The 20,076-nt window shown below is 42.4% G+C and overlaps 1 protein-coding gene across 1 annotated transcript in view; it reads left to right on the top strand.

Annotated features, from left to right (window-relative positions):
• Positions 1 to 20,076, top strand: part of mxd1 (MAX dimerization protein 1) — a 34,712-nt gene that overhangs the window by 8,054 nt on the left and 6,582 nt on the right. Inside the window, exons 3-5 of the mRNA XM_078428921.1 lie at positions 737 to 766; positions 16,467 to 16,581; positions 17,308 to 17,467. Of these exons, the coding sequence (XP_078285047.1) occupies positions 737 to 766; positions 16,467 to 16,581; positions 17,308 to 17,467 (305 nt within the window). The remainder of the gene's footprint in view (positions 1 to 736; positions 767 to 16,466; positions 16,582 to 17,307; positions 17,468 to 20,076) is intronic.

Here is a 20,076-nt window from a genome sequence, read left to right as displayed (position 1 = left end):
TTTTGAGTACCGTTGATAGCAGGCGGCATGCTGTAGGTTCTTGTAGCTCATTTTTATTTTCCTCTTTGTTCCACCAAATGCCCCTTACTCTGCGAAAAGAACTGCCATTAGCGCCTTGTAGAGAACCTTTTCTTTATCAGCAAAACGGCACAAAGTTGGTGGGTTTTTAGAGGTGGAATTTGTACATTGAAAAATGTTTGTAAGCAGTTATTCTGTGTGTTCTGCCAGCCATGTGGGCACTCTGCCGGGTTGGGTCCTAATGCACTTGGATGATATTTGAGTTTTGCTGCTGCTCTTGTGCAAATCGGAATGCCTGTTATTTGGTGGATTTCAATAAAACTGTCCCTTTGCAACAAAGCTGCAGCATTTATTTGACTGAGGGGGAAATAAAGTTTGGGGAAAAAAAGTGTCTATGAGCGGAGGGTTTGGCAATATATTGCAAGAGTTGAATGGTGAATTGTTTACCAGTTATGTGATGGTATTTTGTGTTTTTTGCGGTATTGGTAATCATTTTCTGCCAGAATGACTTGAAGCTTGTAGATTACCAGCTGAAGGGAAATCTTTTGACAAAATGCAAAACACTTTTTGGTAGGTTCCCAATACGATCCTCCGTGGTACAATTTACGCAGATTGTGCAAGTCCTTATTTTGAATTTGATGATATTTGGTTGTAAATTTGCCTGTTTTTTTCCTTTAAATTGAATGGATTCTAATCCACACTCAAATTTTTTTTTCAGGTCAACGCATAATGAAATGGAAAAAAACAGGTAGGCTGAAAGCTATAAAAAATGATGTGATAACTTAAATGTTGCTGTGACCGTATGGTTTAGTATTCTTAATGTAGAATTACAAATTCATATAGCAGGCCAAATGTCCTTCAGCCCACCATGAACATGCCTGCTATCAAGTACCTATCTTAATCCCACTTACTAGGACTTGGTTTGTTGTCTACTTGCAGTCAAGTTTTGAATGCTTCTTAAATGTTAGAATACCTGCCTTTACCACCACCCCAACCAATGCTCTCCAGATGCAACCGCTCTCTGGATGGAAAACCCCTTCCTCAAATTTCTTGTAACACTTGGACCTTAAACCCCTGGTCCTAGACAATTCTGCCATGAAGTGTTCTTACTTTTGGCCCTATCAATGCCTCTTATAATTTTGTATATCACTATATGGTTCTCTCCCTCAATCTCCTCAGCCCATCTCTTCTCTTATAACTGAAACTTTCCATCCCAGGAATCTCCTCTGCACCTTCTCCAGTACAGTCACATCCTTCCTGTAGTGTGGTGACCAGAACTGAACACATTATTCCCACTGAGTTACCCCAGCATTTTGTGTCTACCTTCAATTTAAAATTAAGTTTGCCAGCTTTCCTTGGATCACATGGACTCCAGCCTTTTGTCGGCCTTCCATGTGGAACCTTGTCAAAGGCCTTACTGAGTTCTATCTAAGCCACATGAATGGTGCTGCCTTTATCAATATATGGAGTTACCTATTCAAAAAAAGCTCAATCAAAACAATTGTACAGGATCTTCCACTATTCTTTGCTGACCACTCTGATCAATCCCTACTTTTCTAAATTTGGAGTAATCCCTCAGGATCTTTCCAATAATTTCACTTCCATTGACATTGGAATTCCATACATTTCCTGGTTTATCCCTGCTGCCCTCCTTCATAAAGCTTCTGCATTTGTTCTCTTTTATCCCTTCTAGTCATCCACTTTGTGACCTCTTATCTAAGGTAGATGATTTCACAAGTGAATATCAATTGTTGCAATCTTCACTTTTTCACCTAACTAGGCAACATTAATGTGTATGAAGGAACTGCAGATGTTGGTTTAAACCGAAATGCTGGTGTAACTCAGCGGGACAGGCAGCATCTCTGGAGAGAAGGAATGGGTGCCGTTTCGGGTCGAGACCCTTCTTCAGACTGAAGAAGTTTCTTGACCCGAAATGTCACCCATTCCTTCTTTCCAGAGATGCTGCCTGTCCCACTGAGTTACTCAATAAAACATTTATTACTACTCTTTAAAAATAATTAAAAATCTAAACAGATAAGATGGGATCATGGAAATTACATGGGATTGCTGCCTGAACCTTTCATTAAGTCATAAGCTGGCGATTCTGTTGGACAAGTGTGTTTCACCATTAGATGAAAAGAAAGGTTTTCTTTGTACAGTACTATTCTATTATATGTCCCCAAAAAATTTGTAGTCAATGAAAACTGGCTGCATTTGAAGAAAGTGCATCATACTGTTGACAAAGTCTATTCCAGATATGTGTGATAAAATCAACTAATTTGTTCTAATATTTACTCATTAAATATTTGCTGATGACACAAAGAAAAGTTCTGTTTTTAGAATGAGTGCGTTATGATCTTAGCATCATTTTATTGTTTTTGGCCAGGATTGACATTAAATTATTGGTAATAATTCTTGCGTGTAATATGTAATATTATGGGAATAGTTCGGTATCGAATGTTAAAAATGAACAGAGTTGGAATGTAAAATGTCTATTTTGCTGTCTGTCATGTTGTAACGCTAGACAATATTGTTGGAGTATTTAGTTAATGGTGGTAATCAATCTGCTAATCTCCGGGGTTTTTTAATCAACTAGTTTCTGATTATATGACCATGTAGCTGGATGTAATCATTGCTGTAACATGATTGATGTATGTTTTGCCAAAGCATCAAATCAATCCTTCCCTTTCAGAAGAGAGGTCTTGAGGAGAAACTGCTTGGAACAGTAAACCATCTATGTAAAGAAGGGAGGCAGTTCCTTTGCCGCTCGTTCCCTTGGCTCTGTAGATCAGATTGGTCTGGAGCTTGCAGTATTAGGCCTGTGTCGGGACTTCTTTAAAGCACCAGTTAGCAGTGGCAAGTGGTGCTTAGGAGTGATGTAATGACACATTTGCATAATGTCACAAAAATATTGGCTGCTAACCTGGCTACTGGAGGAAATGTTTGGATCATTAGATATCTTCTCGTCCTTGTTAAGTGGGAAGAAAGTTTGTGCTGTGAGTGAATGTTTAAAATTGGTTTGGTCAGCCATCCCTATACAAGTTGCAACACTGTGGACAAAATCTCATGGTCTTACTCAAACAAGTAACAAACAGCAAACTGAAAAGCAGCAAGGCATGTGGACAATGTCTTTCTGGTCTCATAATGTTAGTGTGAGAAGCAAATGCAAGGAGGATATGTTGTATTAGCAGCAGAAATATTTAAAAATTGCTGGTTTAGAGGGGTAATATAAGAGCAGTTTACAAGCAGCAGGTCTGCAAAGATTTGATGGACACTACATTAACAGTTACCTTGTTCACAGAAGCAGCCCTAACCTTCTACAGCAATTTTAATCTGTTTACACCACGAGGCATAGTAGCAGAATTAGGCCATTCGGCCCATCAAATCTGCTCCATCATTTGATCATGGCAGATCTAGGTTTCCCTCCCACCCCAGTTTCCTGCTTTCTCACAGTAACCTTTGACGCCCTTACTAATGAAGAACCTATTATCCTCTGCTTTACAAATACACAATTATGGCCTCCGCAGCCATCTGTGGCAATGAATTTGACAGATTTACCACCCTCTGGCTAAAAAAATCTCCTCATCTCTATTCTAAAGGTACATCCTTTTATTCTGAGGCTGCGGCCTCTTGTTCTAGATTCTCCCATTACTGGAAACATCTTTACATATACACTCTTTCTTGGCCTTTCATTCTTCGGTACATTTCAACAAGATCTCCCTTTGTCCTTCTAAACTCTAGCAAGTACATGCCCAGAGCCATCAAACGTTCCTCATACATTAACCCAATCATCCCCAGCATCATTCTCGTAAACCACCTGTGGACCCTCTCCAACGCCAGCACATCCTTCCTCAGATATGGGGACCAAATCTGCACACAATATGCAAATTCAACAACTCTTTAATAATGGTGGTTGGTGGTGAGCTGGTATTCAGACAATGCTACAGCAAATCACTCAGCAATTCAAGGTAATTGGCAAGTGGTGGATATCTTTTGTTACCCTGCGTTTGGTTGGTATTTGTGCATTGTACTGTTTATCATTTCCTGCACATTCCCTGTTGCATGGCAGTAATTTTTAGGTCATTCATTTCCTTGTACTAGAAACGGAGAAGCTGTTATTTCACAATCTGCGTACGGTTTGATTTTCTGAACACAATGTGAACTCAATTTTCGTTGAAATGTCCCTGTGTGTGTAATGGAAGAGCAAGTATCATACTATTATTGCATTTCATCCAGTTTTCTTCCAAACTACCAAAATTATACTTAAAAATTACAAGGCAAATGTGCAGTTTGTCCTGAATTGCTTTCCCCCCTGTATCCCTGCCACTACCTCTGGCACAAACCCTGGGCCCAAATCCATCTCCCTTGGCAGTCTTTTGTCCTTCCAGTCTTTCTCCTGGAGTTCCCAGCTGCAACTGAATTTGTTGCTTTTGCCAGTTATTTTGTAGTTACATGCAGTGCCAAGGATGGATGGGTACCAGAATGTTGCTGTTAACAACCTGTCCCTAAATACCACCAAGACCAAGGAGCTGATCATCAACTTCCGTAGGTCACATAACGGGGAATATGCCCCGATCTCTATCAACGGGGTCAGTGTGGAGAGAGTGTCCAGCTTCAAGTTTCTGGGCACTCACATTTCGGAGGACCTAACATGGTCCAATAACACTGCTGCGCTGGTCAAGAAGGCACAACAAAGACTGTTCTACTTAAGAACACTGAAAAAGTCTGGTCTACCCCAACAGCTGCTGACGACCATCTACCGCTGCACCATAGAGAGCATCCTAACGCATGGAATCCCTGTGTGGTACCTCAGCTGCACGGAGGCAGAAAGGAAAGCTCTACAGCGGGTAGTCCATAGAGCTCAGAGGGCCATCGGAACACAGCTACCAGACTTGGAGGGCATCTACAACACACGATGCCTCAGAAAAGCCACCAGCATCCACAAAGACTCTTCACACCCCTGCAACAGTCTGTTCGAACTCCTTCCATCGGGCAGACGATACAAGGCCTTCTATGCCCGCACCTCCAGACTCAGGAACAGCTTCATCCCCAGGGCCATAGCTGCTATGAACCGGTCCTGCTGAGCCGGATGGCCACAACGCATAGATCAACTTGCACTTTACCCTGTCCAAAACTGTTACAACTGTTCGTTTCGTTGGGTTGCTGCTGTCTAAATTACCTAAATTATTGCATCGTATGGGAGGCGCATTCCCAATCTCGTTGTACCCCTGGGTACAATGACAATAAAGATATATTGTATTGTATTGTATTGTATTGTGTCCACCTGTGGTAGATTGGCATGACTTACAGTTCAGTCACCTGATGGCACATAATTTCCAGCATTCTTATAAGCACTGTGACCTGTAGAACCAACGGAACCGTGCCATGTAGTGCCCTTCCAAGTCCGGAAGTCTAGGGAGCTTGCTGGCTTCACTCTTTGGCAACAGGGATTCCAAGGAAGGCCATTCCTGCAAGCATTACTTCACAGTTGAACGTCTATTGTACAGTTCTACCAAATTCTTCTCTCAAGGATATGCATTTCACTGCAAGTTTCTAAATCATTGGATGGCTCACCTTACCACCTCTAAATAGCCCAAAACGATGTAACACATAAACAGGCCCTTTCACCCACTGAGTCGGTCCTGACCCATTTACATTAATGCCATTTTATTCTCCCCATGTTCCCATCAACTCCTTCCCCCCCTCACCTGATTCTACCATTAGAAGCAATTTACAGCAGCCAATTAACCTATCACATCTTTGGGATGCGGGTGGTGCCAGAGCAACTGGAGCAACCCATGGGGAGAATGTGCAAACTCCACCCAGACAGTGAGCCAGTCTGCATTGAGGTGGCAGCTCGAGTAGCTGCACCACTGTGCTTCCCCTGTCTGTGGTGAATTGCCATGAAGTGCAGTGGGTACGGAGAATACCTGATTCACCGCAACGACTGGTCTTGTTCCTAAATGTTACTTTGAGCATTTCTGGACTGTCCTAATCATATAATCTTGCCTCTTTTACCTTTTTTAACACCACCACAAGGATGTCGAGTGAAGCTTCATGTAATGCAATGGTGTATTTGGGTGAGATGAACATTGTCACTGCTTCCTGATTTTTTTTAATACTATTGCATAGAGGTATGGAAGAGAGAGAGAACTTTGGAGAAACATTTTGCAGCTCCTGAAGGCTTTTCCTAGCAGTCTGTCCGTCTTTTTTTTTCCTTTTTTTGTTGTGTGTCGGTGTTGGGATGGTTTTTATATATATTTTTTTGGTTGTGTATGTGTGGGAGGGGGTGGTGGTGTGGGGGGGGGGGGACTTTTCTCTTCCTCACGGCGCGGGGTGCAGCTCAGCTGCGGGGCCTAACATCCCCCGGTGCGGCTTGGCCGCTGGACTTTACATCCCCCTGTGCGGCTTGGCCGCTGGACTTTACATCCCCCGGTGCGGCTCGGCCGCTGGACTTTACATCCCGGTGCGGCTTGGCCGCTGGACTTAACAGTGCCCGGTGCAGCTCGGCTGCGGGGCTTAACATCGCCCGGTGCAGCTCGGCTGCGGGGCTTAACACCGCCCGGTGCAGCTCGGCTGCGGGACTTAACATCGCCCGGTGCAGCTCGGCTGCGGGGCTTTACATCGCTGGTGCGGCTCGGCTGCGGGACTTAACATCGCCCGGTGCGGCTCGACCACGGGACTTAGCTGCGCAATGCTTGGTCGCAGGCCTTTCATCGCCCGGTTCGGCCGCGAGACGTTTCAGCGCCCGGTGCGGGGACTGTGCGGGTCGGTCGGGGACGAGCTGTCTGTCCGTGGGCGTGGGGAAGAGAGTGGAAGTTTTGTTGCCTCCATCACAGTGAGGGGGTGTTTGGAGTCACTGTGATGGACGTTTGTGTTGGGGTTATGTGTCTTGTGTTCTTTTTTTTCTTCTATGACTGCTATGTAGTTTCGTTCGGTACTTCGGTACCGAACGACAAATAAAGCTCTGTTATACTGTTATTATACTGTTATGATTGCAAAGAAATATTCTCCTCTTGTAGATACAAGGAACTGCAGATGCTAGATCCTTGAGCAAAACAACATGCTGGAGGAACTCATTGACTGGCAGCATCTGTGGAGGGAATAGATAGGAGATGTTTAGAACAGAAATGTCACCTATCCATTCCCTCTACAGATGCTGCCTGGCCGGCAATGTGTTTTGCGCCATGTTCTCCTACTCCCTGCTTACTGCACTGCCAACCGTTTCAAGAAGCATAACACAATCCAGAACTAATCAGTTCATTTCAATTAGCATTTTATCCACCAAATGTCAAATCTGGCATTCTCTTGGTAACATTTGCCTGAACAAGGAGGTTGACTCATTGATTTAAGCACAATGGTTGAAATTCCACTGCATTGCCAGTCTGCCATTTGTTTTTTGGATGATATGATAAACCTTTCCCGTGGATCTCACGGGCAATATTTATTCTCGAGCAATAATACCGAAGCAGATTGCCTGGCCACCTGCTAATAATGTGCCGTTGCTCTGCGCATCTTGTTATTTCCCCTTACAAAGTATCTGAAATATCTTTCATGCATTCAAGCCAATTCTGAAAGGAACGTGAAAAGGGCTATGTGATTAGTCCTTTAATAATTTCTTTTTAAAAATGACAATCCTTACCTCACCTGCACCATGGCTGCAGTGTGAATCTGATATTTGTGAGTGATTTAGCAGCAGCAGCGTATTGCAGTGAGTAGGGTGTCGAGGGGAAGTAAAGGAAGCAGAGGACACTTGGTGGTTACTTAATAATAATAATAATAATAATGCATTACATTTATATAGCGCTTTTCTAAACACTCAAAGACGCTTTACAAGGTTTACTAAAATATAAAAGAAAATAAATAGATAAATAAGTAAACGAAGAGAAAAGGAAAAAGAAGGTGAGGTAACAGTCAGTGATTGAAGGCAGTGCTGAACAGGTGAGACTTCAGTGATGTTTTGAATGTGGTGAGTGAGGCGGAGTCTCTGACGGTTTGGGGTAGTGAGTTCCAGAGTGTGGGAGCAGCGATGGAGAAAGCCCTGTCCCCCCAGGATCTGAGTTTGGTCCGGATGGGGGGGGACAGGAGGTTTGCAGCAGCAGAGCGGAGGTTACGGGTTGGAGTGTGTTTGTGGAGGAGGTCAGTCAGGTAGGATGGGGCCAGGTTATGGAGGGCTTTGTAGGTCATGAGGAGGATTTTGTACTGGATTCTCTGGGGAATGGGGAGCCAGTGGAGCATGTAAAGGACGGGGGTGATATGGTCACGGATCGGGGAGTTGGTGAGTAGACGGGCAGCGGAGTTCTGGATGTGTTGGAGTTTGTTGATGATTTTTGAGGGTGAACCATAGAGGAGGTTGTTACAGTAGTCCAGACGGGAGGTGATGAAGGCGTGGATGAGGGTTTCAACAGCTGTGGAGGAGAGGGATGGATGGAGACGGGCGATGTTTTTGAGGTGAAATGGTGCATACATGGCGGCTAATTGTCCCTTCAGTTAAGACACAAAGCCTGCATTGTGAAATCAGAGAAACTGCCAGGAAGGACGAGTTGAATGAGTGCTTCTCTTGTAAGATAATCCACAGCAAAACTTGGAGTGTCTATATCAAGCACATCAAAGCATTTGACAAATGCCGTCAATGTTGTTGTAGAATCCACCAATTTACTTGCAAAAGAAGTGAGTCAGTATTAGTGGCTTCTCCCATCTAATGATGTCAGCATTGAGACTCTAATCATCCTTAGATGGTCATGAAAGGCAGGTTGTATTGTGAACGTGCCTGACACTAGACGTTTGGAACAACATCTCCACCTTGTGCTCCACCACCAAGGATCTTGAATTTCCAAGGCAGGCCTAGCAAAAAACGACAGAAAGCAAACAGTCTTCCCACACCACTCATTTGCCAGCCTGTCAAGCACCTCTTGTCCCGTATATGGTAAGAGTCATAATCATCTCCAGATGCCAAAGTATTGAAGTGGAAGCAAGCCTCTATCCACCTGAGAGACCACAAGAGAAGAAAAAGTCCCAAATTGTGTGTCTCAACTGCAACGCTATTACCCATAAGTGCTAGTTATATTGTCTTTTATCTTCCACAAATATAGAATATAATTTGTGTGCTCGGTATTTTGCCTTTTAGTGAACCTGTTGCATGGAGAACAAATGCTCCTTGTGCAATACATTGCAACAGATGCATGTTATCTTGCATGCCTTTTAATGACTGATATGTACTCCTTTTGAGATCATATGGAATGGGTTTTAAAGTTCATGCCAGATCTTTCTAGGAGCTTCAGCTACAGAAGTTGATTCTATTTTTGTATATTGTTGAATTTCAACAGAGATAATATAGTTAATGTTTCAGATAAAATGTATTAGAGCTTTTTAATTCAAAACAATGTGGAATGTGGATATTTTGTTCTAAATTAGTTTCTGTAGTGAAAAGCCAACCATCCTGGCCAAAGATAGACACAAAAAGTTGGAGTAACTCAGCGGGACAGGCAGCATCTCTGGAGAGAAGGAATGGGTGACGTTTCGAGTCGAGACCCTTCTTCAGCCTGAGAGTCAGGGGAGAGGGAAACTAGAGATATGTGGAAAGGTAAGGTGTGAAAATGACAGATCAAAGCAGATGATGCTAAAGGAAATGTAGAATGGATCATTGTTAGCTGAGAGGAAGGTGACAGCGAGGCATACAGTCTTTAAGCCCAGGGGAGTGCTATCTGCCAGCTAAATTCAACTTGAATACTGAAAGCTTTCATCTGGAGTTAGCAAAGTCCAGTGTCTGCTGCCCTGACAAATTTCCCTTTGTGTGTTCGCTGGAGCCACCTCAAATGTATGCACACATGTTACTTGTTTTCCATGATCCCATCTTATCTGTTTAGATTTTTTATTATTTTTAAAGAGCAGTAATAAATGTTTTATTATTTTATGATATATAATGGTATTTGGCCTGTGCACAAATCTAATTGTGCTTGAATGGATGCTAATATTTGGGTGGTGCTGCCAATGCTATTTGTTCCCACTGTTTTCAAAGACATTCTAATTCTGTGCTTGGCTACAAAAAGTTTTTTTATGGAGAAACATTTGAGCCTTGTGTGTATTGTAGCGGGAAGGTGAAAACGGACACCTGTGGGTCACAGGCTCATTCAAGGCTTTAAATATCTGCAGATTAACCAAGCAAATGGGCGGTGCAGCTTGAAATTAGAATCCAAAAGAACATTTGTAATGAATATGAAAATCTTCCACATGTCTTGAATAAACACAGCTGCTCCATTTAGTTGTAAATGTTAGAGCCAGGTATTGCTAAACACAATCGGACATTATTGGAATCGTTCATAAATTCAGCCGGAGATCTTTTGTTTTTTACGAGCAGATGTATGACATGGATGTAACTCGAGTTACCTGGAGGACTGATCCTATGATATTTCTCCCACTTTGGAACATTGAGCTATTCGGATTTTGTGGACAGGAGAATGTTGTCTCGTGCATCCATTGGGTCAGAGTTATGTTTGCTAGAAAACAATCAGGATCTAGAGCATTGTTGTGGAAGCATTTTTATTTTCTGTTGTAACTATTTTTTAAATTATTTCACTATGGGCTATCAGCATTGCAGGAACAAGTAGCATTAACAGCCCTTTAAAGGTGGTTCGGAATTGCTGCAAACCTTGTGACAATTCTGTGCTGGTGAAAAAACAAGGAACTGCAAATGCTGGTTTACACAAAATGTTGGAGTAAAATTAGCAGGTCGGGCAGCATCTCTGGAGAGCATGGATAGATTATATTTTGGGCCGGGACCCATCTTCAGACTGATTGTAAGGTTGGTGAAGAGAGGACCCAATGTTTTTGTTTGAAAACCAAATAAATACACTGCAAAACGTCCTTTTATCTGCCCTGCTAACTACATCATCGTTTATTTAAAAACCCTAAGTTTTTGTCCTATGTGGCTTGTAAAGTGGTAGCTTTGCTGTCCAGTTTATTGTTATCTTTGCACAATCTTAAAAGAAATTTTAGAAAATTTCTATTAGCACTACCTATTTTAGAACCTAGTTACATTCTATCAGGCCAGATATTTATCAATAGCTTGACTAGTACTTTATCCCCTGTTATACTTGTGGTTTTCAGGTCACTTGCCCTCTTTCTCCTTGATTAAATGTTTTGGTGTACATATTAAATAAAAACATTATACTGGGAAATACTTAACAGATTAGGTAGCATCTTTGGGCAGAGAGACCATTAATGTTTATCCTTGTTAATCATTTTTCTCCCTTCATGGATTCCAACAAAATTGAGTGTTTCTAGCAATTTCAGATTTTTGTGTTCTATATAAAATTAGTTGAACATGTTTGTCATTTATTTTTATAACTCTGCCTTGGGCATTAAACACAAGAATATTTTTTCTGAAAAGATGTGAATCTAAGTGCTGGTTTACTCCCACCCTGTATTCTCTCTATCTTTTTTTTAAGTCAACCTTTCCTGTTTTCTGAAATATTTCTGGTTCTCAGTCAAGATATTATTCTTGCATCTCAATTAAGTCTTTATTTTGATGTAATACCATCCTTAGCAACTTTTGTAAGTCTTGGACGGATGACATTTCCTGTGGTCTTTATTTCACAATAGTATATCTGATCATATAGAATATTTCACAATTCTAAAATGTCTATCATTGTCCGCCCATTTTTACACTAATTTCCCAATTGATTTTAACATTTTTACCTGATTTCTTCATTTGAGACTGTTTAAAACTGTTTACTTTTGCTCTCAAAATACTTTATAAGATCAATCTCCCTCCTGGGATAAATAAAGTTCTATAGTATCGTATTATGATCACTCTTCCCGGAAGACCCTTTTCTGTGAGATTACTGATATGCTACCCCATGTTCACAGATCTAACACACACACAGTTCCTTGCTTGATCTGCAACTAGCTAAGACTATCTTTTATCAATTGCATCTGTAAATCATATTTTATTCTCTGAATTTATTTTTTAACCGTGTCTAGTTTACATAACATGTGGCTATCTAAAATGGATCAGCTATAACGACAGCAAGAAATATGTTGAATGAAAACAAAATTAGAACACATGGTAAAATGTCTCGACCCGAAACGTCACCTATTCCTTTTCTCCAGAGATGCTGCCTGTCCCGCTGAGTTACTCCAACATTTTGTGTCTATCTTTAGTGTAAACCAGCATCTGCAGTTCCTTCCTACATATTCAAGTTATGGCAGATTTAAGAAATTTTATTGCATATCTTTTAAAACTGCAGAAGGCCACGGGAATTGTTTACGTCACTTTCCTTGTGATATTGTAGACATTTCTAGTTGCTGAACACACCCTCTAATAATGTTTTGCTTCATGCCAGCATCAGATAGAATGTTGCAGAACAGGATCTTAAGAATATTTATAACTGAGGAATTTGATACATCACACAGCCAAGTTTTCTTTTAGTCCAATTGAGGAGCCTGCCTGTCTGAAATTACTTTTGTACAATTTTTTTACTTTGTTTTTGAGTTACAGCGTGGGTACACCCTGAGCATCGATTACCTGTTTACACTTGTTCTGTGTTATCCCACTTTTTCATCCATTCCCTACACATTAAGGGCGATTTTACAGAGGCCTACCAGCCCACGTGTCTTTGGGATGTGGGAGGAAACCCACACGGTCACAGGAAGAACATACAAACTACACACCGACAACACCGAGGTCGTGATTGAGCCCATGTCTTTGGAGCTGTGCGGCAGTGACTCTACCAGCTACGCCACTGTTCCTTTTCACAATAAGGACATTTTTAATTGCTAGTGCAATACAATTTCCCCCCTCTTTGTATGAGTGTATATGCGTTTTCTTGTTCTGAGAGTGGTTCTAATTCTAATGCTTTGGAATTGTTCTCACCATCAGAGCATAAGAAGTAGGAGTAGGCCTTGCAGGCCTTTAAGTCTATCTGCAAGTCAAGATCATGGCTGATCTTCCACTGCAATATCTTTCCCAGCACTATCCCATATCCTGTTGGATTTCTCGTCATTTAAATGTAATTAGCCTACACGGCTATCTTGGGGAGAGAGTATCAAATACTCCAAATTTAGGAGGATTTTTTGAAAGGTTCCAAGATCAGAGCTGCTGACATGCTGAGCTGTGCTGGAATATGCAGGCTCGTAAATGGATTCTAAATTCAATTAGTTTCAGGTGATCTGTTATTTGGGGTGTTCAGTTGGGAAACGGCTGTGTGAGCAGCTGCAACTCTGGGTTGCATACTGGTTGGAGTTGCGTGATTCAACCTTGCTCTCTCTCTACACTGACTGGCCAAAGCAACATCCAACCTGTCGCAGCAGAGTATAATTAAAGCTGCTTTTCACAGGGGCTGCAGTGTTGTATTGCTGTACTTATGTATTTCTGCATCGTTTCATGGAAGGCACATTACTGAAGAAGGGTCTCGACCCAAAATGTCACCCATTCCTTCTCTCCAGAGATGCTGCCTGTCCTGCTGAGTTCCTCCAGCATTTTGTGTCTGTCTTTGGTGTAAACCAGCACCTGCAGTTCCTTCCTACACTGTATTGCATGTGCAGTTGATTGTTGTTGATTGTTGTGATGTTCGCATACTGTCAATAGGAATGAATGACCTAACAGTTTTGTTTTGTTTTCCCCCTTGAGCTCACGGGAATTCCCCATCCTTGTTGCAGTCATAACCTTGAGGTGGCCAGCTCTTCATCTTTGATCAGTAAATCTTTGCAAATGAGACCAAGTCATGACTGAATCCGTTTTTCACCCCTTCCCCCCCCCCCCCCCCCCCCCATTTCAGTGAATATGCCTGGCCTCGCCCGTATCTTGAATGTACTCATCTCGCTAAAGGCTATTTGCAAAAGAACCAGAGAAAACGGGTAGGAATATTAATGTTAAGGACTGTCTGAGCCATCAGTGTGAACACAGTCCAGTACATCAGAAGCTTGTCACTTCCTTCCATCCAGTCTATCTTCACTGTGCATCGCATCAGGATGGCTGGGTGGACCATTAAGGGCGCCTTCACCCTGGCCGTTCACTTTGCTCTCTTCTACCTTCTGGGGGAAAATACAGGAACTTGAAAGCCTGAATGTTCAGACTTAAGAATGCTATTAGACTCTTGAAGCAAGCACCTCTCTCGTGCCCCCTTCCACATTCCATTATTGTGCTCTACCTCATTCCATTATTGTTAGTTTTTCTGCACTCCTTTGCACCACTCTGTTGTTTTGCACTAATCGAAGTTCTCATTACTGTATGTATACTGTTTTTCCTGAACTTCATGGGAAGAAGGAATTTCAATGAACCTTGGTGGGTATGACTACAGGCTAATCTGAATAATGATGAATGCTTGCTATCTAGAATGTTCTGCATTAGGGTGATTTGAGCAGATTCTATAATATTCAAAAACAAGCCTGAATACCTAACAGTAAGAAATGTGGAGGAATTTGTTAACTACCAAAGATCCAGTGCACATGCAATGGGCTGAATTATTCCACTAATTGAATTACTTGGGATGTGGGAAGCAGTTGGTGAGGGAGATGAAGTGCTGGCCCTTCCAGCTGGAGCTGACCTGCCTGCTTTGTGGAGGCAGGACCTTTGTGTTGCCATTAGCTGCTAAAAATGGTTATTGTAGGAAAAACCTTAAGACTGGGTTTGGAGACTCAAGAAACTGCAGATGCTGGAATCATGAGCGAAATACAGTGCTGGTTGATCTCGCCGGTCAGGAAGCTTGGGTGGTGGGAATGGACAGTCAACATTTAGGGTTGGGATGCTTCTTCAGACAGAAGATTGGCTTGAGTTGACTGGCCCTCTTGTTGAAGAGCCTGAACCGTTTTTGTGCACGGGCAGATTTCACAACCAAAATGACCAGCCCTGTTGGTGGTTGGTATGATGTTGAGCCTAATACTTAAAAAGGCATTGAGAAATTGTCATTTGCACGATATTGTTTACACATCCTTTACTGTCCAGCAGTTGCCATGTTTTTGATTCGATCAGAATCTAGTGTTCAGAAAAAATATTCTATTACTTTAAAGATAACAATATTGAAATGGTAGTGTAAATTCAAGATATCATTTTATATGGCTTCATTTATCATTAGGCTTCAGGAGCCTAGCAATGGGTTTTGGAACAAAGTGATTCTATCCAGCTTGATCAGTTCCTGTTTTTTGACTTGTCAACAAATGACAGCATTTCAATTGCAGCAGCTGCACGCCTGGTATTTCCACAAATTAACTGTTAGCTTGAGTTCCGTGAGCCTGGAGTAAAATGAGCACGTGCCATGTGGTCCACGGGGTTGTGTGACATAATGTGCCGTGTTATCCTGGCCTTGTTCCTGCAACTTGTAAATTCACACATTGTATGCAGATTCTGAGGCATAAAGCGTGATGAACATGAAGAATCAGCAAGGCTGCTTTTATTTGCACATGGAAATGCAGGGAATGATCATGTGCAGGCAGATGAGATCAGTTCAACTCGGCATCATCTTCAGCACAAACATTGTGGGCCAAAGGGCCTGTTCCTGTGCTGCACTGTTCTATGTTCTATATTTGCAGCCAATTCAGCAGCCCTTCAAGGTCTAGCTCTGCTGCAGTTCCTTCCTGCTTTTGGTCGATGCCCATTTGGGCAGGTCCATGTATGGGTTAGGAGCAGCAGTAGGCCCTTTCAACCTGAGAAACAACCTGTCACTGCAGTGCTGATGTAATCCTCCATTGTCCCCACTTGTTTCTACAGAGTCTGCATGATTTATTATTTCATTCAGAATGTTCCTCCTGAGCAAACAGGTCACAATTGCTCAATTTTGACACATTGAGTTTGGAATAACCCACAGTTTTCAACCCTTAAATCCTTGTGATCAGACTCTGATCAAGGTTATATTGTGCAGCCCTTTGCCAATGGGTGTCATTTGGGAAGTGTTGACTAGATGGCATCTCTACCCTTTGGGTTATGTTTGCCAATTTCACATACTGACGTTCTCCAGTTGATGAAGGAACTTCCTGTTTTATATCCACTTGTTCCCTTCCTCGTAACACCAAAGCACCTCAAGATTGGCACTGCCAAAACCGAGGGTACTGTGCAATTCTCTCTACCCCATTGAGGACGTTGGACTTTGTCTCTGGAGCTGATACACTGACGCTGAGAACGATATTCTGCGCTCTGTATCTTCCCTGCTGCTCTATCTATTGTACTTTAGTTTGAGTTGATTGTATTTATGTGTAGTATATCTGATCTTTTTGGATAGGATGTAAAACAAAGCCTTGCACTCTTACTTCAGTACACGTGATAATAAAACTTTTTTTAAAAAATTGAAATATGATCAGCCAGTTTATGAAATTCAATTTATTAAAGAAGGAAAGTTTTAAAGTGAAGTGGAGTTGCAGTTTTACCTGATCAGTGATCTAAAAGGTGCAGCATTTTGGAGTTTTCTTTTCCTATCGGTTGTAAATTTAAATGAGTGTCATTTTTGTTTAACCAGGCGAGCCCATCTGCGACTTTGCTTGGAACGCTTGAAAGAATTGGTACCAGTGGGAGCAGAGAGTACAAGGCATACCACGCTCAGTTTACTTACGAAGGCCAAGTTACATATCAAGGTAAGCTGCAGGCAGAAACTCTGCACCCTCATTAGCTCTGCAGAAAAACTTGGCTAATTCACCACTGGTCTTTCAGGTGTTAAATGTAACATCTCGTAAAGCTTCATTGCAATCAGATATGTTTTTAGCAACTAAAGTCTATGTTTCTTGGACTATTACATATCCTTTATCCTCGGACAACAGTCAAAATTGTTTCCAAGTGCATTAATTGCATGGTATACTTCCTCGAGCTCTTCTTGAATTGTGGAAATATCATGCCACTTTTTCAGTACATGTTTGCAGTGAATATTGACGAGAGATATCTCAAAGCCTCTGCCTTGCCACCATCATTCAAATTTTGATTTGTGAAGATACATAGATGGAACAGAGATCCAGTATTCCACCAGCAAGGGGATGGAAGTGCACCTCAAGGTGATTTGGTACCACCAGCTGACTGGAGTGGATCCTCGTAACATTTGAACTTGGGATGTTTATTTGAGCATGTCTTCATTTCATGTTCTTTTAACAGGCACTTGACCTACTGGTCAATGTGAATGAATGTAAGAAATATTTTTGTTTCCAAACAGATCACGTACCAAGGCTTCACTATCCTCACTCAGCTTGCACCACCAGCAATCGCTTGGTTCACTTGGTCTTGGCTATTTCGAGTATTTGGCTTTTTATTTCTGATTCCCAGGACGTGCGGGTTTTTTCTTTTGCTCTTCAGTTATTTGTGTTTCCTTCCAGACACTTGAAGAAGGTGACAGGAGGGCGCTTCATCAGATAGACCAGCTGCAGCGAGAGCAGCGCCACCTGAAACGGCAGCTGGAACTACTTCACATCGAGAGGACGCGAATGGATAGCATAGGATCAACGGTTTCTTCCGAGAGATCAGACTCTGATCAAGGTAATATCTAGAGCCAGAACAAACATTCACTGCAAGATCATCTCTCATGTGCTTCTTCCAATGAGTTTGTTGGTAGAGAGTTTAGTTTAGTTTAGTTTAGAGATACAGTGTGGGAACAGGCCCTTCAACCCACCGCGTGCGCACGACCAACAATCACCTGTACAGTAATTCCATCCTGCATACTAGGGACCCTGAGCTTTCAGTTGTTGCTCTTTAATTCCTTATCCTACTTGAACAGTAGCTTATGTCTTTGGCCTCTGTCACCGTTTCAATAGAGACAATCGCAGCCTGAAAGTTAGATCTTCATCTCCGGATTTGAGCACTTGAGTCCTCAGCACTTTTCTCAGTGTTGTTTAGGGGCTCACTAGTTCTTATCTAAATTACAATTAAAACATAAAGTACATGCTATAACACCAGGATAAGCACTCAACCAAGAAAACCAAGCCCAAAGCTAAAGTACTATCTAAGCTGATTATTCAAACTGATGCTAAGGACAATAACTAACTCCGTATGCAATAATCAGCGACCTACATGTTAACTAGCACATTAAAAAAACATCGTGCAGATGCAAGTATATCATAACTAACTCCATATGCAATAATCAGCGGCCTACATGTTAACAAGCACATTAAAAGAAACTAATCGTGTAGATGCAAGTATATCATTGGGGTTATCAAGTAGGTACTTCCCTTCATTGATGTTTCGTTGAGTTAGGTTCACGACGCCTTGGGAAGACTCAACAATTAGTTCTGGCGTCTCCGAACAACCCCCCTCAATACCTAAGATAGACACAAAAAGCTGGAGTAACTCAGCGGGACAGGCAGCATCTCTGGAGAGAAGGAACAGGTGACATTTCGGGTTGAGACCCTTAATACCTGCTCTCACCAACTATGTTACCAGTACGTACTAAACAAAGGAAACTACAGACGATTAATTCACTCAAATTAATTCAAACAAATGCTAAACACTCGCATCCTGTCTGCCACTTATCCTAACCCATCATTAAACTTGTAACGCCACAAATATCAACCTTGCATAAAACTAGGATACACTTGCACAGGATACACTGACAAAGAAATAGACATACTGCATGTTATGCATTTCCTTTCTGCCCCCAACTGACACTATTTTTTCTCCACCAAATCCACCTACTGCTTTGCTCTGCTGCGTCTGACATCTGCTTTACGACCTGACGCAAACTCTGTCCACAAATTCCTAGCTTTCCAAATAGCGATGTGGTCGATCTCGCTATGAAACCTCTACAAACCACCTCTTCCGGACATATTCTTGCTCTTCATCCTCACTGCTCAACTTCTGCTGCCAACTCTACATATCGAAGCTATTTCCTTTCATACACCTCATCCACTAAGTTCTCCCAAGGCACCATCAGTTCTATAAAATACACTATCTGCTGACTAACTGACCATAACACAATATCAAATTAGTACTAATTATTTCCTGCAGAACCACAAGCTGTCCTCCCAAATCACCTTCATCTCCCAATCATTGGCTCCCCGTAACTGGCCTGACTCTTGCCTCTCTGCAAACTTCCCCCCTCTACCTTTCTCTCTCACATGGACAAAATGATTCGCTACACTCCCAGTCCTATGCCTACTGAATTCACTTGTGCTCTCCTCCTCTCAATTGCTGCAATACCTGGTTATGCCGCTAAGTATACCGACCCTGAGAAAGACTAGTTCCACATCCTGACAAAATATGCCTCAACGTTGCCGCCTCTAATCACAAGGCCCCCACCCACACCCACCCATTGAGGTTCTGTGGTGATGACAGCACATCATAAATAGCCCTTATAAGGAAACTTACATGACCTGCCTCCATGCACCACGGGTTCCTCCAGCTAAACCTGCTCTTTTCTACACTTTCCCAGTTTATCCACTGTCCCGGCTTAGCCTGAGCTACTGCCCTTACACATCTCACAGCTTCTGGGGAGGGATTTCAAGTGCGCTCTAGTAATTTTGTCTGGATTAAAGGAGGTACCGGACCACCAGTAGCCGGTAAGGGTGTGTGGAATGCAATCTGGGATACTGTATCTGGATGGTCAGTTCTGATCATATTGAAAAGCAGAACAGTCTTCTAGAGTCACATGGCCTTGTGCAGGGAGGTTCTACTGCAGTTGTACAGGGCATTGGTGAGACCGCACCTGGAGTATTGTGTGCAGTTTTGGTCTCCTAATCTGAGGAAAGACGTTCTTGCCTTAGAGGGAGTACAGAGAAGATTCACCAGATTGATCCATGGGATGGTGGGACTTTCATATGAAGAAAGACTGGATAGACTAGGCTTGTACTCGCTGGAATTTAGAAGACTGAGGGGGGATCTTATAGAAACATATAAAATTCTTAAGGGGTTGGAGAGGCTAGATGCGGGAAGATTGTTCCCGATGTTGGGGGAGTCCAGAACCAGGGGTCACAGCTTAAGGATAAGGGGGAAGTCTTTTAAGACCGAGATGAGAAAACATTTCTTCACACAGAGAGTGGTGAGTCTGTGGAATTCTCTGCCACAGAAGGTAGTTGAGGCCAGTTCATTGGCTATATTTAAGAGGAAGTTAGATGTGGCCCTTGTGGCTAAAGGGATCGGGGTATGGAGAGAAG

Source organism: Rhinoraja longicauda, chromosome 36, assembly GCF_053455715.1.
Source record: "Rhinoraja longicauda isolate Sanriku21f chromosome 36, sRhiLon1.1, whole genome shotgun sequence".
Classification (NCBI taxonomy): Eukaryota; Metazoa; Chordata; class Chondrichthyes; order Rajiformes; family Arhynchobatidae; genus Rhinoraja; species Rhinoraja longicauda.
The sequence above is the reverse complement of the archived record's forward strand: the minus strand, read 5'-3'. Positions and strand labels throughout refer to the sequence as shown.